This window comes from Setaria italica, chromosome IX, assembly GCF_000263155.2.
Source record: "Setaria italica strain Yugu1 chromosome IX, Setaria_italica_v2.0, whole genome shotgun sequence".
Taxonomy (NCBI): Eukaryota; Viridiplantae; Streptophyta; class Magnoliopsida; order Poales; family Poaceae; genus Setaria; species Setaria italica.
The window spans coordinates 44,564,059-44,590,680 of NC_028458.1; the positions used below are offsets into that span (position 1 = coordinate 44,564,059).

Consider the following 26,622-nt stretch of genomic DNA (forward strand, 5'->3'; position numbering starts at 1 on the left):
CCTGCATCATTTGGATTCAGCTATAAGCCAAACAAAAATATATGCTTGGATGCCTGGATGTGTAAATCCCAACTCGTCATATGCTGGAATCACTACGGGTAACACTTAGTTTGCCCGAGTGCCACAGGCACTCGGCGAAGACCAAAAAACACTCGGCAAAGGCTTTGCCGAGTGTTACACTCGGCATATAGCACACGGCAGATTTTGTGTCGGCAAACACGACTTTGCCGAGTGTCAAAACTCGAGCACTCGGCAAATATTTTGCCGACGGCCAAAAAACACTTGGCGAAAAGACACACTCGGCGAAATGGGCGTTGACGGCGTCGAGGATAACGACGGGTTTGCCGAGTGCCTGCCGTCTGGCACTCGGCAAACCCGTCGTTATCCTCGACGCCGTCAACGCCCATTTCGCCGAGTGTGTCTTTTCGCCAAGTGTTTTTTGGCCGTCGGCAAAATATTTGCCGAGTGCTCGAGTTTTGACACTCGGCAAAGTCGTGTTTGCCGACACAAAATTTGCCGTGTGCTATATGCCGAGTGTAACACTCGGCAAAGCCTTTGCCGAGTGTTTTTGGTCTTCGCCGAGTGCCTGTGGCACTCGGCAAACTAAGTGTTTCCCGTAGTGATTCCAGCATATGACGAGTTGGATTTACACATCCAGGCATCCAGCATATATTTTGTTTGCTTTTTAGCTGATTGCAAATGATGCAGGCCACAGGAGATATGGCACCTGTATCCTGTCTTTAACTATTTATTAGGCAGATGAAAATAATGAAAAATGTAGAACACAGAGCTATAGTGAAAAGACAAGGGACACAAGAATTTGCCTGATTCCAGATTTGAGTTAGGAACTTCTTCAGTCTTCTGTCATTTTATTTGTACTGTTTTTAGTCCTCCCTCCTCAGGAAGTAAGCAACAACTGATTCGATTACAGATGGATCTGAACCACCTACAGTGATCAATTATGGATGGATTTATTGCATGAGATGTTTGATCAATCTCTGAAGGGAGTTGTTCAACTTCTTTTACAGGTTTAGATTACCCACTACGCCACAATCCATTTTTGCTGGCGGGCCAAATGGCTTTGTGCTGGTGGGCCTAGCACCCGCCAGCAACTTTGAGCCACCATAAATGGCACAAATGGCTCTCTGTACTGGCGGGTGCTCGGTGCTCGGCTCTCTGTAGTGGGCTCTCTGTGCTAGCGGGTGGTCACGTCACCCGCCAACACAGTTGCTTTTGCAAAAAAAAAAACAAACGCTCGCCGCTCCCATCCCCTCCACTCGTTCGTTGCCGCGCGCTGCCCGTCGCCCGCCTCCAGTGCGCCGGTTCCTGCACCGCCTGCCATGTCCTCGATGGGCACACCATTGGTCTCCGATAGAAAGAAGGCGACGAAGAGCATCATGATGACGACGCATGCGGCGAAGAAAAAGAAGAGCAGGAACTTGAGTCGGCAGAGCATAGGGAGGAAGGCTGGTGCGACGCCACCGTCCCGCGCCGCCGTTCCCACCGCTACCCCCACGCCCCCGCTGCTCCCGTGCTTGCTACCCTCAGCCGCTGCTGCGCCTGCTGCTCCCCCCACCCCATCCCGGCTGCTGCTGCGCCCGCTGCCCCCCTGCTACTGCGCCAAGTGGAGAGAGATAGGAGGGGATATAGGAAGAAGGGATAAGGACGCACGAGGTCTGTGCAAAATATTGAAGGACGCGTGGGAGATAGCGCACCAATTTTTTGGTTCTTTTTGTGCTGGTGGGTGACATTATCGCCCGCTACAAGGAATCTTTTTGCTGGCAAGTGCCAATCACGCCCGCCAGCATAGTAATTTGCTTATGCCAGCACAAATCGTTTCTGGCATAGTGACCAATCTATTGTGCTATTGTGTGCTACTCACATGACTAACACCAGAACACGTTTCTGTTTTGCAGTAGCAAAGGCCAATTCGCATCACCAGGATGAGAGACCAAGTTGATGTGTGCTTTGGTCTATTTGTGATGAGTGATTGACTGGATGATTTGAGACTTTACCAATTGAGTCCATATTCCATATGTGCTTGATTATGCTAACGGCTAACCGAAGATGTGTGTTGTGTTGTGGTGTTTGTGTAAAATATATCTTGTGTGTTGTGTCTCTTGGCTTGTGATGTGCAGGTGTTGGATGCGATATGGTGGTCGACGGCAAGAGGTGAAGATCAAGCGAAAGGTTCATGCCACTGTACTATGGCTGTGAAGGGTAGACATGATTAGGCTTGGACCGAGGGACCTGAGGAGTCCGGATGGAATCATGGGTAATCCACATGGTGTACGGAAGAGCAAGAGTATACAGACGGGATGAAGACAGCGTCGGTCGAGTCAAACGGGACGGAGGCGAGTCGAGTAGGCGGCCCGGGAGCGGGAGCAAAAGATTTGGAGGCGTCGAAGGCTTGGCAGAGGCCGAACATGTGTTGACATTGGCAAGTCACGTTGTGTGCAGCGTGCAAGAGAGTTTGACCGGTTTGACCTCAAAACCGGGAGTGAGTCACGCCTGCGGGGTGTGCAAGAGGGTTTGACCGGTTTGATCTCAAAATCGGGGGTTGAGTCCGATGCGGCCGGACGGCGTCATGTCGGAGGACGCGTGGCACCATCGTGAAGCTTGCGTCGAGGTGAAGCGAAGTCGTGAAGGCGATGGGTCCGTTTGATGTACTGATAAAAAAGTTAGACGGTCTTGCCTCTATAGGGTTTTGAGTTGTGTGATTTATGTAAGGGTATTCTGGATATTTGTGAGGTGTCTATATATATGAGGAGTGGTTGGAGCAGCTACATCTCTTGAACTTTTTGATGGTGGGTTTCTCATTTTATTCTATGAGAATCTTTAGGAGGTGAGAGAGGGAGAGAGATGAGTGAATCTTTGTGTTGATTTTTTTGCCATCTAATTTTGATTGTGATCAGGAATGACTTATAACTGAAACGTGGTGGAGGTCATACAAATTCAATCTCGTGCTCAGTTGCTTCATCTTCTATTGCGTTTTTCTTTTTGGGCATTTTCGGGTTAATTTTTGGTGAATTTTCGTTCGTCCGATTTGGCTACGATTTGGGGCGGATTTCTTGGGGCAAATCGGTGCTAGAACATGTGTGATCGAGTCTAGGAGGATCCCCTAGCAATTCCCTCACTTGAGCACCACGGATTTCATGATTCCCCAAATTTTCCCCTTGCCTAGGGTTCCACGAGATCTTTGAAATTGAAGTTAAAGGCTTGATCTTTTTAGGTGGTTTCGGTTGGAATAGCTCGCGCATGATCTACCGAGGCTGTGATTTGATTTCCTTGTCAATCGGTCTTAATTGAGTTGCTTTCGGTGGAATCTGGTGCGGTTCTGCTCTGCTGTTTTGGTTTACTGTCGCTGCTGTCTTGGTTCTGCAGGTCACCGACCCTTGCGGTGCTTGTCTTTCTGCAGCAGCGGACATTTCGGTGGAGACCGGCTTTTTGATCGTTCCATGCGCGTCAGGTTGGCTCTGCAGCTGCGCTTCGCAGTTCGCACACCCAGCAGCTTGCACAAGGTTCGGCAGCAGCAGCTACAGCTCGTCGATTCGGCTGTTCATCAGCTCGCGGCAGCAACTTGTGTTGGCTGTCAGGTTCTTGATTTCAGCAGCTCTTGTATAGCAGTTCTGTGCAGCAGGAGAGCAGTAGCAGCTCTGCAGGTTACAACAGCTGCGGTGTGCAGTGTATTCTCAGCTACCTGCAGCTTCTACTCTCAAGTGCAGGTAATTGTTTTGATGCAGAGGCAGTAGCAGCTCAGTTCAGATCGGTTATGGCCGGCTGCTTAACTTTGTTTTGATCTTGAGCAGTGTCACTTTCATGCTACAGGTTGCATAGCATTTGTTTATTACTTGGTAATCCATGTGTGATCTGTAGCTTGTCCCTATACTGTGCTTGTCTCCTTTGAATGCACGTTGCTGAGTAGATGTTTAGCTTGCTCCTGTGTTTAGCTCATAGCTAATTAGCTTGGTAAGTTTGCTTGCTCCTTGTTACTGACAAACCTCTACCTTTTACTTCTGATAGAGCTACAGTAGGTCATACCTTTTATCCATTCATGTTTGAGCTGCTATTGGCCGGTAGCACTAATTTATATGGACTGTCACACTTGATTAATTAGAGCTATTTTTAGTCGGTTAATTAGCTTGTGCTCAAAATTCGTCCTTTGCTATTTTGCTTCTGCTACACGTTGAGCTTTTCTAATCATTCCTAGGTGAGTTTGTCATGAGTTAACTTGTGTCAACTTGGCGATTAGGAGCAAGGCCTGTTTGGGATGCCTCTCGTCGCCCGTCCGGGTCCTTCACAGACACTGCTATGGAAAGCTGACCAGTGATGACCAGCAGACACAAGAGGATGGAACTACTGCGTCTCTTCAAGCAGCAATTCTTTAATTTGCCTGTCTGTTCTCTCGCAAGTATCGGCTTAGGTGTAGCTATAGTGGTAGTTTCTGGCTGGCAGCCACGGGCCGGGTGCTGCGATGAACTCTTCTTTGTTCCAGTTTAAATTCTACTCTAGAGGTGGTGACAAACCAGGTGGTAACACAAAAAACACTGTAATTTCATTACTTTGATGATGGAATCAAGGGATCTCCCTTTCTGAAAAATATCTGCATTGCCAGCTGATAATTTGAAGCCGTCTAGATAGCTTACAAAGGGACACAACTATAAAAGAGCAACAATCGCCTGAAAGAGTGGAGTCCAATGTTCTTGCTTAGGCATGTGGAGCATTTAGAATGAATTATGCAACAAAGTTGAGATACTTGAATGATTGGGGAGCAGGTGATGCTTAACTGGTGGTGACTGCGTACGCTACTGATACTTTTCTTATGGAAAGATACATGCATGATATTTATGCTACGCAGGCATGCCCTTGTATCTCTACAGATTGGCCTTGAGACGACCCCAAGGTAGGTACTGAAACTGCAGAGCAGTTGATTAAGTGCAAGGTAGTTAATCTGCAATTTCAGTAAGGTTAATGTACACATTTAGTTTAGTTTACGAAGGAGCGACAACCAGATGAAAAGAGTGTAGGTACTTGGATGTTTGCTTAGTCCCCTACATAGATGAAGTAGTATTATATTGGTGTAAAGTAAGTTGAGATGCTCGAATGATTAGAAAAGATGAAGCTTTGATGCTTAATTTGTGGTGACTACGCACGTACGCCTGCCGCCAGTTTTGCCAGGAACAAGGAATGATGCGGCTTCTGTGGGGGGAGCAGGTGCACAGCAATTTGTGCCTTTGGTTGGTGTTGCAACCTGACTCGGTCGTGGATTTGGTCCATGGCCTGAGGCTGAGGGAGGGGCTTCCTGTTACAATTATGCTCGAGCCCATTCAGGAGACATAGCTGGATCTCAAGTGGACAAGATTACCTGACCTGACCGGCTGATCCCCTGGATGTGGATGCCGGTCAAGAAAGACGTACTGGGTCTAAAGTAGTAAAGACTCGCTAGACGGCATGTCATGCATCCCACATGAGCATCAGATGCGGACTTGACTTTTACAATGAAAGTTGACAGACGGCATGGGAAAAGCAAAGCCCATCGAGTTACAGAGCATGCTGCAGGTGCAAATGAAATTTCGCAGCCTAAGTTAATATTAGCCGGCTGTGAAAATTAGATTAGGTACCGTGCCGTGCGGTGAAAAAAAGGAAGAAGAAGCTATCTCGATCTCCAAACGGAGCAATTTTCACGCTACAACAGTAATCTAAGGAACAACCAAGAACAAGATGGATCGGACCGGAGGGGTCATTCCTTGGAACATCCAACCCACTGCTAGACTGCTAGTGCTTGATTGGGATAATCGCACAAGATGGATCGGGCGCTGGCATCAGCAGGCCGATGCGTCCGAGTGGCAGCTCACATCGATCACCACCCGGGCCGGGCCGGCGACGCCATCGGCGTGTAGAACGGCGTGTCGGGTGGCTCTGCCTGCTCCTGCTCCTCTTGCTGTTCCTCGCCGTCGCCATCCTCGCCGTCCTCCTCGTCGATGGTGTAGAGCGCCCGCGAGGTGGGTCCGAGCCACCGCTCCGTCCACGACGCCACGCCCTCCGCTGCCGCGGCTGCCGGAGAAGAGTCCGCCTGGGAATCCGCCGCGGCTGCCGGCTCGATGCGCGCGCGCTGGCGTCGCCATGGGCAGAGCATTATTATTAGCAGGACGACGAGGTGGCGGCTCCGGCTGGTCTTCGCGGGGACGGCGGTGGGCACTTGTTGGGAGAGCGGCAGCTCCGGCGGCGGCCGCCGCTTCCTGCTCTCTCGGTGGTTGTGGACGCAGAAGAGGATGAGTGCGGCGGCCAAGGCGGAGGCCGCAGCGGCGAGGAGGACGAGCTCGGCCACCTCCAGGCGTCTCATGGCCGCATGGGTTTGGGTGGGGGTTTTTGTTTTTGGAGCGTGGAGTTGGGCGCTTTGCTCGCAACGGGCGGTTAAGTGGATTTCATTCCATTTCATTTGGAGCTGGTTGGAGGGAGAACAGAATACAAGAGATGGAGGAATCGAGTCCGAGCAGCAGCAGCAGCAGCTCACACGGATTCTAAATTCTATTCTAGAGCCCGGCTTTAGCTTTTTGAACGAGTCTGTCGAGTGCATGCTTTCGGGCGCCCAGCAGCTTTTCCTGCCACACCACACCAGTGATGGAGCACAGGAGCAGAGATGAAGAGGGCGTTTCCTCTGTCATTCTTGCTGCATGCAGTGCTTTTAACCACCGTATGTACGAACGAAATCCACAGCGCAAGCAAAGTGATAGGAAGGAGGCATGGGCGGTAGATGTTGGCGACATGGCCTGGGATCGTCTTTTTGCCTTTGCCTGGGCGCTTGTTGGACTCAGCGAACGTTCATTCGAGATTCACTGGCTTGCTTTTGGTGGCAGGTAGGCTTGGTAATTGGATTGTAATTCAACTCTAATCCACATCGAGCCACATCAAAGCAATTTATTTTTTCAATCCAACTCATCCCATATTTATATTATCTAAACTCAAGCCCATCCATCCTACTATAGTTAGTAGAACCTATGGATTTGCTATAAAAAATCATGATTAGCTATATAAATCTATAGGCTCATATATAAAACTCATATATATTTGAAATAAATGTGAATCCAACATGTGGGTCCTACTCTAAGAGCTGGTCCCTAAAACTATAACGTGGTGTTCACACCTTAAAATTTTAGCGAAATTGATCGAAATTTATTGGAGATGAAAGAGTTTGACTGCCCGCTACTTTGTGCTAAATAGTATGGCTAAACATACATTTGAGCCCCGCATTAAGAGGCAGACCCTAGAATTAAAACCTCGTGTTCACACCTTAAATTTTAGCGAAATTCATCAAAATTTGTTGGAGATGACTCAATTTGACCGCCCACTACTTTGTGTAAAATAGTATGGCTAAATATACATGTGGGTCCCGCATCAAGAGCCAAACCCTAGAATTAAAATCTCTCGTTCACACTTTAAATTTTAGCGAAATTGATCGTTTTGTTGGAAATGACTCAGTTTAAGTGTCCGCTACTTTGTGCAAAATAGTATAGCTGGACATATATATGAGCCCAACGTCAAGAGTCGGACCCTCGAACTGAAATGTCCCTTTCACACTTTAAAATTGTAACGAAATTGATTGAAATTTGTTGGAGATGATTTAGTTTAATAATTAGCTACTTCATGAGAGAGTTGGACTTATACGTGGACTCACAATCCATTAAAACTATTAAACGCAATCCAATTAGCAGGGCTAGTGGCTAGGAGCATGTCACATTAATCTTTGCTTATATTAACTGCTACAACATATACAATAGCGCATGCAAAATGTGATCCTTCAAACGCAGCATAGTAATAATTAATATACTGGCAAAAAGAAAACGAAGAAGGATAAAAATTAAAGGCACTACCAGTAGGACAACAATTAAGTACAGTGGTAGATTATTTGATCACTACGCCATTGGCGTAGCAGTAGCATGCAGTAATCATCATCAGCACATATATATATATATATAGATACAAGTAGATCAAGAGGAGGAGGATGCCGGCGGTGGGTGAGCAGGAGGGTCCTTGCCGAATCCCATGAGGGCGTGGGTGAGCAGCATTGCTCCCCGGCGGGTGGCCTCCGCGACGCGGCCCAGCAGCGGGAACCCCACCGTGTCCCGGTTCTTGAGAGGCTTCTTGTCCCACCTGCATGCATGCACCATCGATCCATCAGTCAGTTAGTAGTCAGAGATGGTGGCTGATCGATGATGCATGATTATTGGTTCCATGCAGCATGATCCACACATGCATACATACCAGTCCTCGTGGGTGACCACCTTGCCGTCCTGGAGTTGGAGCCTGATGAGCGTGGTCAGCTCCACCGCCTTCCCAAGTACCTTGTAGTGCTGCTTGTTGTCGATCAGAATCTGAACATATCACAACGCATGCATTGCATTGCAAATCATGTTAAGAATGGTTGTTGGCCTGTGTTCCAATCCAAACTAGTTATTTAGTCCATGATCGATCCATCATTCTACAGCGTATACCTCGGCTTTGCCGGGGCCCGTGGGATTCTCATGTACAGTGTACTCCACGATCTTGGATTCCGCGAACACCTGACCATGCATTGCAGGCATACTATCATTCTTCTTCTTTAGTAGAGTACCATTCATTCAGCTTAATAGATGACGGCACAACCGGCAGAGTGCATGGAACTGCAGACAACTCTCTATTACTACTATTAGAGTAGTGATACCTGTATTTTCAAATTGCAGGTCATTTTGATTTTTTAAGATTCATAGATATTACTCTCGTAAGTCATTTTAACTTTCTTGAAAGTCAAAACATAGTATATCTATTTGGTGCATAAACCTTTATGATCCTCTCTATAATTTTGGTCAAATATAAAATGATTTGACTCTTTGAAATAACTTATAATTTGGAACAGAGGGAGTATTATGCATCTAGACATATATTATCTAGATGCACCTAAAAAGATAAAACAACCTACAATTTGGAACGGAGGGAGTACCTTTGGAAGCGTGTAAAACGAGGACTTGATCTGCTGCACCCTGTATGTAAGGTAATGTAATTAATGGATGGATCAACAAAGAAACAGAGCTAGCACTAGCAGTGCTGCGAGGCAGACCGTAGACGACGACGTACCCGTGGGCTCGCATGAGCGGGTCCTCAAACGTGGCGTTGGGCGCGTAAATCTCGAAGTCCCGGGCCGTCGCGCGCGATCCGTAGCTGCAATCCATTATATTATTGTCACCAGCAATTATTTTCCTTTTCTACGGCAACAAAGCAACGCAAATGGGGGAAATGATGCAAGCACAGGCCCTGAACCAACAGCAACAGCTACTACGACATATTGAGGAGATGATGCATGATGGAGGCGCTGAACCTGTTTCAGAGCAAATGGGGGAAATGATGCATGCACCTGTTTCAGAGCAGAGCAACAGCAGTAGCTATAGCTAGGCTAGTAGTAAAAGGCTAGATAGATGAAGTAGTAGCCCACATGTTGAGGAGATGCGGCATGATGCGCTCCGCGACGCCCCCCGCCGGCGGCGGAGACGTCTTCTTGTCTTGCGAAGAAACGCCGTCGTCCATGGCCGTGGAGAATAATAATCCTAGCTTGTGCTTGCGCACCAACACCGAGAGCGGGAGGGCGGAGGAGGAGGAGGCCGTCAAGCAACGCAGCAGCGGCAGGGGTGGTTGCATGCGATGCGACGACGGTCGGGAGGGGAGGAGAGATGGATCGAACCTGAAGGAGATTATTGAAGATGAGCAGCAGGCAAGGAACAAGATGAGCTGCTGATTCTTCTCTAGCTAAGAGAGACAGAGAGAGAGAGAGAGGCAGTTGACGCCTGCAGTCATCGAGCGCGTGCGCGGCGACGGAGGGCGCTACGTCGGTCGGGTAACCTCGTGGCGGCAACTGCCTCCACGACAACAAACACCAAGCCAACCTGGGCTGGGCTCAAAGGGAGGGCTGCTACTGCTAGGCCCACCAACTAACCAGCCCGTGCAACTACAATCTCTAATACAAACGCTAATAAAAATATTTATATGGGAAGGCAAAACAGGGGCACCTACATTTGTATCATCCATAATATATGGTTCCCATCAAATTGAAATGCAAACGCTGATAAAAATATTAATAGAAAAGTAATACAATCTCTCACCTTGTATTCCGTTGAGATGACGCCTGTAACTCTCATAACACACGTATGCATCGATGCATGCATACCTGACCTGCTCCTTGCATTGGTTAAGGACTGACGATCCCACCCTTTCCATCTAATTGGTTTTTTTCTTATCCTTTTTCAGGGTCTCGTACTAGGGGCCTATGATAGCACACGCTATGTCCACCAAGGATGGCTGATCTTTCCAGTTAACCAGCATATATAATATAAGGTGTTGCAAATCGGTATGATTCGTGACTTTTAACCCCCAATACTCCAGATTTTTTGTGTCCTGCCTTATGTCTATGGATGCAAATTCTATTCTTGGATTGAGCAGGAAATCGCCAAGCTTCTGAGATACTCCATCCGACTTAGTGGGTCCATGGATTAAAGTTTAGTCCATGGACTAAACTTTAGTCCTTACCCTGTTTGATTCCATGAACTAAAGTTCATTAATGCAGTTGAATAAAGATGTTTTTACCCCTACTACCCACCCTGTTCATACGGCCGCCTGTTACCCCTTTCTGGCGCCATGTTCTGCTACCCCCTATTCTTTGCGCTGCTACCCCTGTTCTAGCGCCAAGTTCTGTTACTCCCCTGTTCTAGCGTGCGCCTGGTACCCATGTTGTGCCACGATGCTGGCTTGCTTTGTGCGCATGGTACATAATTAAAATTTGTCATACATTCATAAAACTATTCATACATTCAAAAATGGTCCATACATTTGAAACCATCACAGTTATGACCTACTAAATAAACCATCGACTATCCAATCATGAAATTGATTCATGGTTTGATCTTCATTCCCATGACGCGTATTTGATATATATCCTTGATGGCGCCAAGTTGCTCTGAAGAAACGAAGGTGTAGCCGGTAATAGAGGAACCACGGCCTCCGTGGTGTACCATCGATCCCCCACCGCTTCGCCCTCTACCTCCACGGGTAGACACGGCTCCCCCACGGCCTCCCACTCTGCCTCCGCCGGATCTCGCTCTAGTGTTTGTGGACCTCGAGTGGAGACCTCCACGGTCTCCCACTCTGCCTCCAGGGGCAAGGGACGGTAGCCCATGGTCGCTGGCAGCATCATCCGCCTGGAGGTACTCCAGGTAGGAGCCAAGGTTGGGGAAGCCGTCGGCCTGGGAGTTGAGGTCGAGGTACTCCATGCGCATCTGGGGAGCGGAGAGAGTGGGGGCCACCGGCAGGGAGAAGAGGCTGAAGTCATCTTCATTGCCGGCGTTCGGGGAAGCATGGAAGCTGCGGGTAGCTGTGGATGAAGAAGCTGCCTGAGAGAAGAAGTCTTGGTACTGGTCCATGGTGGGTGCGGTGGATCCAGCATGGGGAGGACCAGGGACGGGAGCGGGGTGGGGTGGGGTGCGGGACAGGTGGAACGGGGAGTAATGAGGAACAGGGGTGTCCCCAAGGCCCTTTAGTTCAATTTAATCCACCTCATATGGATTATAGGACTAAATACTTTATCCACCTGTTTGACACTTTATGAACTAAAAGTGGTTAAAATGGGTGAATTACTTTAGTCCTGGGTAACCAAACAGGACCTATTTGATACGCCTTGTGCCTACGCAGAGCTGCACGACAGCAGCATGCTATGAATAACAGGTGCAGTGGTGTACTCGACGTCCAGGCCCATGATGAATTTGTCATCCTGGGGCGTCTCCTCAACTTCATCAAGGACGCCGATGATGTGCACGTACGGTATCCACCAAAAATGCTGAAACGAGACCTGAATCAAGTTATGATCTTTCTATGAAAGATAAAGTTGGACAGGCTAAACGCACCTTGCCCCATGTTGCATCCTTGCATGATGTCTGTCTTGCTTTTATACTCGTCAAAGAGGCATGGCATCCACACCGGACAAACGTCACGTTTGCCAAGAGACAGCACGCCTGTTCAACAAAAAGTGGTTCGTGTGCCGTCGATTGCTGAAACCGCACCGCACAGGCCTTTATGGCCATGTTGGCACATGTTGACTGAAGGGACGCTTGTTCGCAGCAAAAAACTCAACAGGCAGTTCGTGCCGTCGATTGCTGCTGCCGCTCCTCTTGCTCCGTTCTTTCTTTCTCGTGGTCCGATCCGAACTCGTTTGCAAATGGGCTAAACTGGTTTGCAAATGGGTCGTGGGCTGTTTATTAGTTGGTAGATGGGCTCCTTGAACTTCCCACATTTTGTATCTAATGTGCCTACCGAAACTAGGTGATTGCTTTTCAACCATCGCAACAATTTTAGCATCCAACAGTAGCCAGTCCATATTATAGTAACAAGCACTGTACCACAGCCACAAATTAGCGTAGGATGTTTGATGGTAAAAGTAGAAAAATACCGATCAACCGTTCGTCGGTACAGTTGCCTTGCAAATCGATGGTACTTCAAGTTTTTACGAGCCACTACTGGTCGTTATACGTATTTAGATGTCCCGTTGAACAATTGGTCGAAGAGCCCAACAAATGCATCTAAATACATAGAGCAGGCCGGCCCATCTGTCCCGCGTGCTTCCGACCCACCAAAATTTACCCGAAAGACCCAACAGTCCCAACTCCCAAACCCTAGCTGCTTTTCTCCTCCCATTCGCCCGCTACCATCCCCGCTCTCATCCCGCAATATTGAGTCTGCGCGCGCTGCAGCGCTTCGCGGCGCACGACACAGCAGCAAGTGGATCCCACGCGAGGCCCGCCCATGTGCTGATCCACATTTTTTTCTTTTCAATTATTTTTCTATACCAAGTAAATATTGTATATACGTATAAGTTATGTGCACAAATTTTGTTAACAACATTCTCTCAAAAGTTATGACAAATGTTACGCGTATAAGTTATGATATCATGAAAGTTGTATTACGAAATTCATCACCTAAATTATTGTTAAGAAAAAAGTTATGCGTACAAATTGTGCATATAGGTTACAGTTTTCTAAAAAACAAAATTCGAAGTTATTCTTACAAATTGTAGCTAGAAATTGTACACATAAGTTCTGCACCCTATTGAAGTTGTGCTAAAAAATTATCTCATAACAAGTTATATTATGGAGTTCGCAACAGATGAGCAGGGAAGAAAGGAAATACGCTGCTTGCTGCTGCTATTTGGATTTGGAAGCAGAGTAGGAAAAGATGCCTATCGATTTCCATTGTCGAGTCTGTCTTCCTCCTTCCTTACCGCTAGCGTGCTCGCCACCTCGCTATCTGCTGCGTCGCTGCCAAGTTCTTGCATCACCAGCTTCTGCTCGACGCATGGATGGACGCCATTCACCCGCGATGCAACCGGGCCCTCCTCCAGTGCGCCGGTGACGAGTTTCAGACCGCTTCACCAGCTTCCTCCTCCCACACGCCCTTGCCCATGGCCATCTCGCTGGCCCGATCCCCCTCGCCCATGGCCATCTCGCCGGCCCGATCCCCAATGCCCGCCGGTGCTCGTGACAGTAGCATCCCGGACACCTCCACACCTGGTCATGATTGCCGTGCACCGTGGAGCTCTAGCGGTGCGGCACCAACGAACCCCACCTTCACCCCTCCACCACCTATGCCAGCTCCGGGGCCGTGCACCGCAATGCCATAGCAAACCGCTGCCTCGACCTCATCCCCACTGGGCACCATCACCTCCCCAACCGGGTTGGCAGCTGACAGTGGTCAAAAACTGAGAGACTGTGGGTTACCAGGTTAGTATGTGCAGGCTTAGAGGAGTTAGGATTAGCATTCAGAGATGGTTGAATTCACACAAGGTTACAGGTTTGGACTGCATAGATGCGTAATACCCTACATCCTATGTGTTCTTGTATTGTTCTTCTAGGATTTGATCCCTTTACATGGTACATGCATGTCTATTTATACTCTCCTTGAGACCTTATAAAGTTGTGGGAGCAACCCTCTCCCACCTCATCTTAGGTGGGAATGCGGTGGCCTAGGTCCATCTCCCCTACTGTGCTCTGGCGTAAGGGTCCTGCCATGATGCCTCGGGACGGCTCCAGATCGACCCGTCTTGTAACACTTGTAAAAAATGATCTTATATCCTCAACAAAAATCTCGGTTGTTTTTGGACCTGGGACTAAAGAGGCTTGAGTCTCGGGTCTAAATTTCGTGGTTCGTGAAGACCCCTTTAGTCCCGGTTGGTGTTACTTAGGGTAGGATCCCCCATGGGTGAATTCAAAAGGATAATATCCCTACTTAGTTGGATGTGTTGTGTAGGTAAGAAGGTAAGGAACCTACGCACGTGCACGTGGGGGGAGCCTCCCGCGGATTTAGAATATTTTGTTGCATACGAATTTGTACGGACAAGTCTGTCGCACAAATTTGTTGTATAAGAATTTGTATGGACAAGTTTGTCATCCAAATTTGTTGTATACGAATTTGTACGCACAAGTTTATCACCCAACTTTTCTTTTATGGATTGTTTCTCAAAATTTTTGTATACAAATTTGTTTCATAATTTTTTGTTAGCGTGCAAAGGATGTTGGGTGCGGAAAAGATGCAGAGGAAGCCCGCAGGAAAATAGTATTCCATAAAAGGCAACCGTGACCCGGTCGAAAATCGATGGCTGGGGGAGCTCCTGGCGCGCACGCTGATTGGCATCCTCCGATCCCAGTCCCAGACAAACTACAATATATATATAATATATGCAGGTACATGATTCCATGGGCAACTTTGAACAATATTATTCAATTTATTTGCTCCAAGGAAAATGTCTGCGGTGCATTCAAGATTGGCGGAATCATCAACACAGTTTCAAAAAAAATACTACAAATTCCAAGCATAGCTGCATTGGAAAGTACTTTTTCTAGCTGTTAGGCCAATCTTTGTGGAGATTTCATCAAATTTTGATTCATGACTATTGTTTGACGTTATTTTGTCACAAAATTCAACTGTGACAGATTAAACTTATTGAATTACTGAGAATCAAGAATAGAGAAAATTATTAAGCTATATACATCAGTACGTGCAAGTTGTAGTGTATGTGCTCAATAAACACATGGCCGCTATTTAATTAGCGCCTAATGATCATCAGCGGATGCTAGGCAGCGCCCATGCACGTATACGAGGTTGGTGTACGCGTACTGCAATGTGTATCGCCATGCAGCCGGGCCGCGCGGCAGCCGACGCCATCTAAAAGGTTCTGGAGAGGTGGAGGGTTCTAGAAGCTCTCACCATGTGCCCCGGTTAGAGATAGAGTCCAGGTCCTAGATGGATAGAGATCAACCAACCTGTCCAACAAATCAGGAACAAAACATGTGCACTCACGCAACCAACTCGTCCAACAAGCCAGGAACGAAACCTGAGCCCACGTACCCTAACCCTTGGCCGGCAGCGGGGCTACTGCGGAGGTGGTCGGCGGGGCGTTGAGGTGCGTGGCGGACAGCAAGAGTACCGCAGCAAGTGGCGGGCGGCGGGGCTAGGCGGCCGGCCGGCAGGACTCGGGCCGGCGGCGGCAGGGGTTGGCCGGCTGAAACTCTAGCGGCGGCGGGAGAATGGCGCGACCGTCGTTGGAAAAAACGCTGGCGCGGGGGAGAAAAATAGGCGCGGGGGCTCTCGGAGGAACGAAGCGTTATTTTTGTGTAACGAGTGGTATTGGTGGGTAACTTCACGAGGAGGTTCAATAGAGGGGGTTTTAGAGCAGTAAAAGAGGTGCTCCAAAACTCCAACCCATTTGCACTACAGTTTCATGAAGTTGGCAGCTCCATAGAATTTTGGAGTTGAAGTGTTTGGCTGGATTTTTTGCTGGAATGGCTGGAGTTGTGAAATGTTTGAGGTGGAGTCCCAAAAACCTGCTACGCTCACACGTAAGGAGCCCCCTTTTCCATCCGCCAGAGACGCCGCCAGGAGAGGAAAAAAAAAGAGCCGCAGCTCTTCCCATCGAGGCATGGCCAGGAGAATAAAAAAGAAGACGCAACCTCTCATCCATCGAGTTCCTGCAAGACCATTAGCCCGGCGACGCCCCGTGATCATCGTCGGCAAGCTCCGTCGTCCGCTGTTGCAGCAAGGCCGACAACCGCGCTGGAGTCGACGTGAAGCCGGCGAGCACGTCGAGTAACGCGGAAGAAGGCCATGGCACCTCTGTTCGTCTTCGGTGCTTCAGGTTGATATTCTACTTTCTCTTATCCTTCACAGATCACGTGCATGCAATGTCTGCTCGGGCCGTACGTCGGCCATCCGTGCGGCCGCGTCTCTGTGCCGGCAGTGAAGGACCGTGAGGTCTACCCACAATGGAAGCGCGACGTCCACGATGATCGCGGCGTCAACGTCCACGATGATCGCGACGCCGCGATGCCGGGACGACGAGAACGGCACCAACGCAATGACGACGCCACAAGGCTGCCGACGGCGACGACAAGACAGCGCTGCCGACGACGATGACAACATGGGGCTGCCAGGACGCGAGAACGGCGCCGACACCACGATGACACCCTGGGGCTGCCGATGGCGACGTCACCGGGCTGCCGGAGGCGATGCCCGGGACACAGCAAGATGGCACTCCCGACGATAATGACATCAACGGCAAGCTCATGAAGAAGATGCAGCTCGCAAGGAGCAACGGAGGTCCGTGGAGGCATCGACGTCTATTCGAAGCCCAACTGCCCAAGACGAGTCGACGGCGGCCGGGGACGAAACTGCACGTGACGATGGGGCTGGCTCAGTTCTGGACGTGCGTCTATCTCAGTTGAATGTGTACCTGTGTGCACGTACAAGCTGCTGGTAGACAAGCAAGCACTCCAGTATCTTGACGTGAAGACCTTCACGAGTGGAGCATCGTCCAAGTGCCCAGCTTGTGCCCACACGGTTCTCTACCAGTTCACAGAGACCGTCCATCTTGACTCGAAGACTACTTCGACAACCAAGCTGCCACCGGCCGCCGGTGGCCGGAGGCTGATGGTAGAGACGACGCCACGGAAGACGGAGATGACGCCGCGCTTACGGCCGGAAGCACTAGCATGTGCAGCCGAGAAGGCCGAGGCTCACCGACGTACAAGTAGGAGGAGGCATCTCATAAGGTCATGCTGCCATGCATCGTACGTGTGTGTGCGTGCATGTGCACCTACGGGCCAATCAGAGAGTGTCTCATGGGGTCATGCTACCATGCCGTACTCGTGTGTGCATGCATGTGTACCAATGAGCTAATCAGAAGGCAAGAAAGAAGCTAACCATCTTTGTGGTTTCTTGTGGCTCCACCTGGACGTCGCTGAAGATCATCGCCACCTTGACGACCGACTCTACCGTGACGTCTACTCGACCTCAACGACACGACCGTGCATATCCAACCCACCACTACTACGACTACAATACCACACCGGTTCATGGACCGACAAGGCTATGGATGACGCCGACGCCACATCCACATCAACACTAAACATGCATGGAGAACGTGAAGCGAAGACTGAAAACGACCACAACAGTGGCATCGGAGGTGCTCTGCAAGCTAGACTTGCAGAGGTAATTAACCGGGAGCCTTTCGAGACCCTGGAAACCAGAAGACCACATCGCGCAAGTCGGATTTTCCCAACGGAACGCTATGGAGCGCACATGTGTATTAGGGAACCGGTGTTTGTATTTTATTAAATATGAATAAAAGTTTTTGTTCCCTAACCTTTGTCTATTTATTTTGTGTACTTGGTACACTGTCACGCCCGCACTATTCCCAAGGTAAGAAAAATCTTCGTGTGATTTTTCTCCTCAAACAACCATCGAATAACATGCCACATCAATAGCTTTGTTGATGTGGAAGATCGTTATGAGAAGGGAGGAGAGGAAGTTTTATTATATGTGAGAGAAGTTTCATCACCAGGAAACTCAGCAGCACAGTTACCAAATTCTTAGTCGTGACACTGAGGGTGTCTTTGGTTGGGCTTTTTAACCTACTTTTGCTTTTGCAAAAGTCAAAAGCCAACCAAAGGGACTAAAAGCCACGGATGCTTTTTGCCCAAAAGCTGCTTTTATTCTAGTACAAAACCAAAGCACCTTTCCCCCTGCTTTCAACTGCTTTTGGGGAAAAAAAATTACCCACTGCCACTGGTTCGTTATTTTTCTCCCGCACACGCACGCGCAATCCCTTCGCCTCCACCCGCCGCCCCTGGCCACCGGCCCCCCGCCCGCCGCCCCTGGACGTCCCCAGCCCCCGGCCTGCCGCCCACTGCTCGCCATGACCACACACCGGGAGCTGCTCCTCCTCCTCCTCACCACCGGGCGAGCGCTCTACCGTCGCCGGGCGCGGGCACGTCTTTTGTCTGGATCCTTAGGAGCACGTCGAGCAGGACCTCCTTGCCGTCGCCGTCGTCAACTGCTCTGCTCTCCTGACTGCCTCCGGCTTCCTCTTCACAGGGTGACTCAAGGGAGCTCACGGTTGCAGACGAGCTGGCGCCCGCGCCCGTACCCGCGGCACGATCCGCGTTGCCGACCTTGTCCTTGCGTGCGGACGACACCGGGCGGGAGGAGCTCGAGCCTGAGGTGGAGGACGGCGTGTGCTCGACGCGCGACAGCGAGGGCGGCCTGGTGCCTCGCCGGCGCGCGAAGTACATAGTGGCGGCCACCACCGCGATGGGAACCTGCATGCCGAGGAGGGCGTTCCTGTCGCCACCCACGAGCTCCGGCGAGCTCGTTTTTGTAATCAGCTTGAGCGGAGAGGGCCGGGAAGGGGTTCTCACCTTGGTGCGTTAATGGCAGCCGGCGAAAACAGGGCAAGGTCGGAGGCGGCGTTATGGCTGATGGCGTTGAGCGAGGAGTGCCTGGGGTTGTTTGGGCGGGTGTCACGGCACGGCGTGCGGAAGAAATCGGCCGGAGACGGCTTGATGGTGACGGAATCGACGGCGAGCTCAAGTGGGTGGCACTGAGCGGAGAGAAGAACAGAGAGCGGATGACGATGGTGCTGCGATATATATATGAAGCTTCGTCTCTATCCTTCACGACTGCTCTGCCTGCTTGTTGCTCTGGCTTCGCCGCTCCATGGCGCATGGCGGCTTGCAGAGAATTACCGCGGCGGCCCGGCGGCGAGCAGCGGCGCTGCCGTGGTTTTACTGCTGTATGTATTGGCTTCGATACACAGAAACATTCCTTCTTTCTTGAGCAAAATTTGTCCAAACCAAAAACAATCTCTTCAAGCACCAATAAACAAAAGTGTAGATGTAACATAGGTCTACAAATGATAGATGGGAACTTTGTTCAAATGACCCATGGTTTGAAATATTAAGAGCTGTGAAAGATCGTTCATGAACTGACACTTCGAGTTTCAGTTCCAGACGAACTGTGATTCTGGCTTAGTCTCAAAATAACTTAAAGTTCAAACTTTGAGCTTCAAATAAAATACGCAAACATATATCCTGTGTACCTAGTTCAAAGTTTCTGTACACATTATACTCAAATTCTCAATAAAACATTTTTGATTTTATGCGAATTTCCTTTCTAAAATAATTATTTACATGCGAATTAACGAATATATTATTTTGTTACTAGCAAATTGCATATAAACAAACCCTCATGCCTTTAGGGGTATTACAGATATTTCTTACACAACCTACAGTTTCACAGCTGCTCTAACCAAACGGTCTTCTGCTTTTCCCACGGCTGGTTTTCCACAGCTCACAGCTTACAGCAGCTTTTCCAAAACCCACAGCCCAACCAACAGGGCTGAGCCAGCAAAAATCGAGGCCCTGTACCAAACTCTAAAATGAGGCCTACCTCCCTAAAAAATAGGACTGTAAATAAAATATATGATATATATCATAATAAAATATATCAAATTAATTGGATCAGAAATCAGATTAGTATACCCGTAGCTATCGGCGAAAAGAAAGTCCTCCGCAGTTATACCGAATCCCGATTCCCAACGCCAGGGTCGGCAGGACGCTACCGCTGCGGCGCTGCGTACCGGCGATTAGCGAAAAGGATGGAGTCCTAGGTGCAGCCGTGCAGGCCCCAGCGCCCAATCGCCGGCAGGCCGATCGCGCACCTGCAGGCTGCGTCTCTGCGACGGAGGATGGACGCCGTATGGATCTATTATTCTATTCGACTATTCGAGTATTCGACAGGTCACGTACGAGACAGGCGACAGATCACAGATGGATATGGATGGAGTCCTGCTATCCTGGTCGATGGCGCCCTGCGGCCCTGGCCCCCTGGCGTCCTGTGATCCTGTCCTGCAGACCTGCACCTGCGAGAGGGCATCTGGCCATCTGACGCCTGCTAGGCTCTCATAGTGCCATCGACTGATTCACTGATCGACTGACGAGCCACAGGCCTATAGTTAACCAACCAGTTGGTGAGCCCCTCCAATTTGGGAGCCTGTGCGACCGAACCGGTCGCACACCCTTGTGCTCGGTCCTGCCAACCAAACACACCCTGAAACTTGCTGAGACTGGCCTTATGTGTTCCTGCATTTGGCTCTGAACCGTCAAATCAATTTTAGGAAGGGGGAGAAATGGCGAGGAATTGGGTCCTCAATTCCGATTCTAGGCCTCCAATGCTGAACGAAACGCCCGGCCTGGCCTGGGTGAGGCAACGGCCGTCTCCCACGGTCCACACGCTCGCCAGCCTCCCCTGCCATCTGCCGACTCCAAAATCCAAATCCATGGCCCTCCTCCGTGCGCCCCCGCCCTTCCGGCAGCCTCTCTCGCCATCCTCCCGCTCCAGGCGCTGCCCCACATGCCACGCAGTCGCCGCCACGGCCAGGCCATGCCCCGGTCCCTCCTGGACCGGCGTCCATGGAGGAGGCGGCGGCGCCAAGAAGAGGCTTCTTGCGAGCAGGAGGTGGCCGGGAGGGGTGGGGGTGCCTTCTCTCCTGGCCACAACGGATGAGGGGGTCGCTGCTGCAGGCGTTGCGAGGGAGGAGGATGACGACGACGAGTACCTGGCGCGGGAGGCCGGGTGGGGGGTGCGGCAGATGGGGCGGGTCGGGGAGGAGATGCGGCGGGTGGCGCAGGTCCAGGCCAAGGCCTTCCACGTCCCCGTCGCGCTCTTCAACGACTTCTTCTTCGACTTCTTCAAAGTATATGCGCACATCTGAACTACCTGCACATTGATTGGATCTGTTCATGTTCTTATGGTCGTACTAATGGTGTTGTTTGTTGCTTGCGTTGTGTCAAGATTAGGCCGAGGTGCTGTCCGCGCTTATCTACAGAGTGAGGAACTCGCCTCCTGACAGGTGACCGACTGATGCTCCTGCTATTTGTGCTTCAAATTGCTAGTAGCAGTGTTGAAATCGTTGCTCTGTTTTCCTTTGCCTGTGTGTTCTGAACAGGCTCTGCCTAACTTCTATCTTTTTGAATTGGTTTAGATTATCATTAGTACATCAATCGGTATTCAGTCGTGTTATGTTTTCCAAAGACTAAATTACAATCACTTAAATAAAGCTTGCAGTGTGGCTTGCAAGGAGTATTACTAGTAGTCAGTTGCAACACAGACTGAAATTTACATCAGAGTTGAAGAATTCTCCATTTCTGCTTATTGTCCAAAACAGAGCATCCTGAGTTGCTTACAAATTATTTCCTTGTTTATGAGGATCCTGCTGCTAAAATGTCAATTAACATGTGTTCTCGCTGAACCTTTTCTTCCATATGTTCTTGTTGTTGCACTATATCTGCAGACTTTGTTAAATCCTCATCTTAGGACTAGTCAATACGGTCAATGCGTGAACCTCATTTTACTGTGTATCATTTCTGCTGACATCTGAACCTTGTTCTTCCTTAGATATGCTTGTTTGGTGGCTGAAGAAGCTGAGCCAACCACCCAGCTATCACAGGCACCCTATGAGAAAATTGTCGGGGTCGTGGATTGCACAGTGCAGGATGAAGATGACATCCTTAAGCACCTCCAAGGCGCTGATGAGTACCTCTACGTGTCTGGAATTGCAGTACTACCATCATTCAGGTCACCTCTAACGGCTATCCCTGATGGCTGATGACATTCAGGGATGAATGCCATAGTATTGGGCCAATTGGGCTGTTTCTCTACGTCCTCAGTTCTGTTTGCCCAATTGGGCCATTTTCATAGCATTTCAGGAAATCAGTTAACACTTGGTGGGTGTGCTTTTTTCATGCTTGCAGGAGGAGGAAGGTAGGGACTGCACTGCTGAAGGCCTGCGAGGCACTAGGGTTCCAATGGAGGCACAGATTCATGGTTCTCAGGGCATATGAGGATGACGATGGCGCTCGAGGTCTCTACGCCAAAGCAGGGTACAGGGTTGTGTCAAGGGATCCTGATTGGGTCACCTGGGTAGGGAGGAGAAGGCGTGTTCTGATGATAAAAGAGTTGCCACTTCACGATAACCAGATATAACAGCAATGACCCCGGCATGTTTATAGAATTGGTTGATCCATATCCCCGGCTAAGCATTGCTTCTTGTGCATGCATCATGTACATATCTTTCTAGACTGTACAGGAAAGGTGCCTGTGTTTCCATCAAGAAAAGAACAAATTATGGTGCAAACAAATACACAATGGCAACTAAAGTTACCTCTGAAGTTACCACTGGCAAACCTCATTTTGAAACCACTGGCAAACCTCATTTTGAAACTGCAACCGGCAAAAACTGTACTGCAGAATACTCCAGCAGCCATAGCTGAAGCTCTCTTTGTGAAGAATATAATTTACTAATACCTGACGGAAAGATCCACAAGGAACCTAGCTACAAGAATGGACAAGAATCTACTTTGTATAGGTATTGTACATAGCTAATCACGGACTACTTTGTCTGGAAACTTTGTATAGCTGCATTTTTTTTTCTGAGTAGACCCCCTTTACTAGGACATGTGATTCTTTGGTAACACACTACATATATAAAGAAGAAGATTCTGGCCATCCATGGGAAAAACGACAAAAATGATCATGGCATCTCTCCATATTTTGACCCTAAACCAAACAAGGTCCCCTAGCATTTCTTAATCCAAATAAATTCATAGGACTTCCAACATTGCTATTTTGATCTCTACCATCATTAAGTGTGGGCATTCTTTGGTAAACAATCTGTAATCCGACATGTAATTCCGTATTGATATCACTTCTGTTTACAAGAGTAATATTTAGGACAACCTCGGAGTCTGATCTTCATTTTTAACAAAATACGAAGTACAACAGATCAGAAACTGATAAAGAGGAACAATGCATATATATGGTAGGTCGTCCTTTGATTTATAAATGTCCTATTATGATTGCACACATTCGTACTGAAAGGGTAGTTCAGAGTAGCTCCTGAAATGTGAGAAGATAGCAATAGCAGTTGATTACAGTTATACACTGGCAATGCAAATTTAGTTAGGACATGTCATTTGTGTTGTGTTAGATTATGTGGAAGATTATGATGGAAAATGTTGTGTTATTCAGTTTTGTATCTCATAAATGACATTTTTTACATAACCAACACTTGTACAGAACTAACCTTCTATCCAACTCCTTTAGTCCCGGTTAACATTGCACCCGTGACTAAAGTGACTTTAGTCCCAGGTCAAAAATGTGCAATCAAAGGCCACCGCGCCCGGGGGGAGCTTTAGTCCCAGTTGTAAACACCAATCGGGACTAAAGCCCCCCCTAGTCCTGGTTGTAATAGCTAGTGGCATGAGGGGGCATTTTATCCCGGTTGGAAACACCAAGAGGGACTAATAGTCCCGGTTGGAATTACCAACAGGGACTAAATCTTTAATCCCGGTTGGTAATTCCATCCAGGACTAAAGGGGGGCCTTTAGTCCCGGTTGAAAGCACCAACCCGGACAAAACGCCTCCCACGCGCGCATGTAGGCGCCTCCCACCCTTTAATCCTCCCTCCTTTTTATCCTCTGGCGCAGGGCCTCCCACCCTTCCTTATCCTCTCCCTCCACCACCGAAGCCCCCTCCTCCTCCTCCTCCCTCTCCTCCTCTCTAGCTGCTGCCCCTCCCCTTCCTCTTCTGCTCGCCCCTCACTGGCAATGAGGAGCGGCAGCGGGGCGAGGGCAGGGTGAGCGGTGGGCGCGGGCGGAGGTGTGCGGCGGCCGACGAGCGGTGCGGGCGGAGGGGGCCACGTGGAGGTGGCCGGGTGGTGGGCAAGTGGCGGCGCAGGTGTGGGTGGGTTTTTTTAATTTTTTTTGAAACTTTTTAGTCCCGGTTGGTGTTATCAACTAGGACTAAAGGGGGTCTTTAGTCCCAGGTGAATGATCCAGGACTAAAGAACCCCCTTCGTCTTGAAAATTTTATGCCGGATAGATTTTCGGGATCTTTGACCCTTCTCAACTGGGACTAACGCCGAGTTTTCTACCAGTTTAAGTAGCTTTTGATGTGTGGATTTATTTAAGAGGAAGCTTTGGAGAAATAATTAATTTCTCAAATTGGCAACATTTATATCAGTAGTATTAAAACCAAATTGTAGACATTAAAGCTTCTATCACTACCCTATATATTTATCATCAGGGCTTCTACATAGATGACCTAGCCTGGTTGCCCTCTTTCTCGAACACTCCCATACTCTCAGATCCAATGTCCCGACAACAGCTATTAGTGTTATGTAGCACTCCAGTCTTGGTTTAGGAGGCCTTGGGAATTCGACAATGGCTTTCTTTATAACTTGCTGCTGGTTAGGCAGAGGAGGATCCACCTTACCAGCAAGGTTTGGCTACTGCCACACCTGCTTCCTAGCCAAACGGTCCACTCCACTTGAACAGTTCTCTTCACGGTCGACCTGCACAACAAAATAACGAGAAAGCCAAAGTGGATGTCTCTACAAATGTGGGGCTGTACCTGGGCCTACTCGTCTGTTTTCCATTAGCTTTTTGCTGCAAGACACCTTGTCCTCCTACTTAGGGGGTGTTTGGGAACGCCCCGTTAAAGTTTAACACCTATCACATCAGATGTTTGGATGATAATTAGGAGTATTAAACATATGCTAATTACAAAATTAATTGTACAGATGGAGTATAATTCGCGAGACGAATCTATTAAGCCTAATTAGTCCATGATTTGACAATGTGGTGCTACAGTAACCATTTGCTAATGATGAATTAATTAGGCTTAATAGATTCATCTCGCGAATTAGCACAAGGTTCTGTAATTAGTTTTATAATTAGCTCATGTTTAGTCCTCCTAATTAGCATCCGAACATCCGATGTGACACTGTTAAAGTTTAGCACCTCGTATCCAAACACCCCCTTAGCCCATCCCAGTATGCATTATTTGACCATGCTAACGACGATAATGAGCCTTAACCATGATAACGACAATGATAGCTTGAAAAAAGTTGGTCCTTTGATCCAAAAATACAAAAAAAAGAAAGATATTGAAGCATTCCAGATACCTAAAGAACCTAATCAAACATCGCAAGTATATATAGCTTATTAGAGCAACTTCAAGAATCTCTTAAAAAATTTTCCCCAAAAATATTATGTACTGAGGGTTCGATCTCCTAAAATTTTCTTTCCCCAAAATCGTATCATCCCATAGCAGATGTCCAATACTATCCTCCCCATTATTTCAAAACAGGCCAGATCAACATAAATGGGCCTATGAGTTGGGCCACCCTCACCCTCCACCTCACGTGAACTCCCCCTCACGCATGATCTACTCCCGTCGCCCTTCTAGCACCGCCGCCACTCCTACCTCCTACGCGGCAAAGCTGCCGCTAGGTTGTACAATTGCAATTGGAGATAGGTAAAATGGATTTATTATGAGGTGAAGAAGCTTATCCATGAAGATGGGGGATGGATCAACGCACGGGAAAGGAGTTGCTCGGGGGATTGGGGGAGGAGTGGGCTCGTGGGCGACGGAGGCTTGATTCGCGTCGCTGTATTTTTGCGGCGTGTTCGGGGGAGCTGTTGGAGGCTTTTTTCCCCTAATTAAGGTATTACGGCTAATTAAAGGGAGCTGCTAATTAAAGGGAGCTTTTGGTGTTGCTCTTAGTTATCTGTAAACTAGGTATAGCTGCATTTTCGCTGAGAAGGCCCCCCTTTACTACGACATGTAATTTTTAATTGATGACACACTACTTCTATAAAGAACAAGACTCTAGCCACCTTTTGGCTACTTTTTTCCTTTTGTGGGGCAAACCAATAAGTACTGTAAATCTGAAACAGAAGGAGAGCTAGAAGAAGATAAATTTCTTAGGTACTTCACTTAGTGAAGGCCTTATTATGTTGTGAATGCGTTATTAGTTATCTATTTTAGGAGGTTGTTTTCATTGTTTCCGATTCTTTAGGATTTGCTCCGGTCCACCGCTAAAATCATTTTTAGGGGCAAACCGTAATACGGAACAACCCCTGAAAATGCATTTATAGGGACAATCGTCCCTGCAAATACTCCATTTCTAACTGCCAAAAGTAGATGTGGGCTGCAAGACTGCCCCTAGAAATAATGTTGTGCCTGTCCTATAAATAGTTTCTGTATAGTAATGATATGTGGACTGTACCTGTCTTAATAAGCTCATTGCGCTACAAGAGTATTCGTATAAATAAGGTAGAGGAAAAACAATGGAAATGATAGTGCCATCCTTATTATGGTGCCCTGTGATAAAGTAATAAGTTATAAAAGATAGGAGCCGGAGGCATCAGAGAC

General features: G+C 48.6%; 2 protein-coding genes across 2 annotated transcripts; one reads left to right on the top strand and one right to left on the bottom strand.

Moving 5' to 3' along the window:
- Positions 1-7,833: 7,833 nt before the first annotated feature.
- On the bottom strand, positions 7,834-9,833 carry LOC101771085. The gene is made up of 6 exons (XM_004984179.4): positions 9,467-9,833; positions 9,112-9,195; positions 8,978-9,017; positions 8,493-8,561; positions 8,263-8,372; positions 7,834-8,151 (listed from the first exon to the last, which is right to left on the bottom strand). Exons 1-6 carry the CDS (start codon positions 9,667-9,669, stop codon positions 7,989-7,991), a joined length of 669 nt encoding a protein of 222 aa, XP_004984236.1. The 5' UTR covers positions 9,670-9,833; the 3' UTR covers positions 7,834-7,988.
- Positions 9,834-20,533: 10,700 nt separating this feature from the next.
- On the top strand, positions 20,534-22,574 carry LOC101771475. The gene is made up of 4 exons (XM_012848759.2): positions 20,534-21,100; positions 21,204-21,256; positions 21,802-21,981; positions 22,158-22,574. Exons 1-4 carry the CDS (start codon positions 20,534-20,536, stop codon positions 22,387-22,389), a joined length of 1,032 nt encoding a protein of 343 aa, XP_012704213.1. The 3' UTR covers positions 22,390-22,574.
- Positions 22,575-26,622: the final 4,048 nt, after the last annotated feature.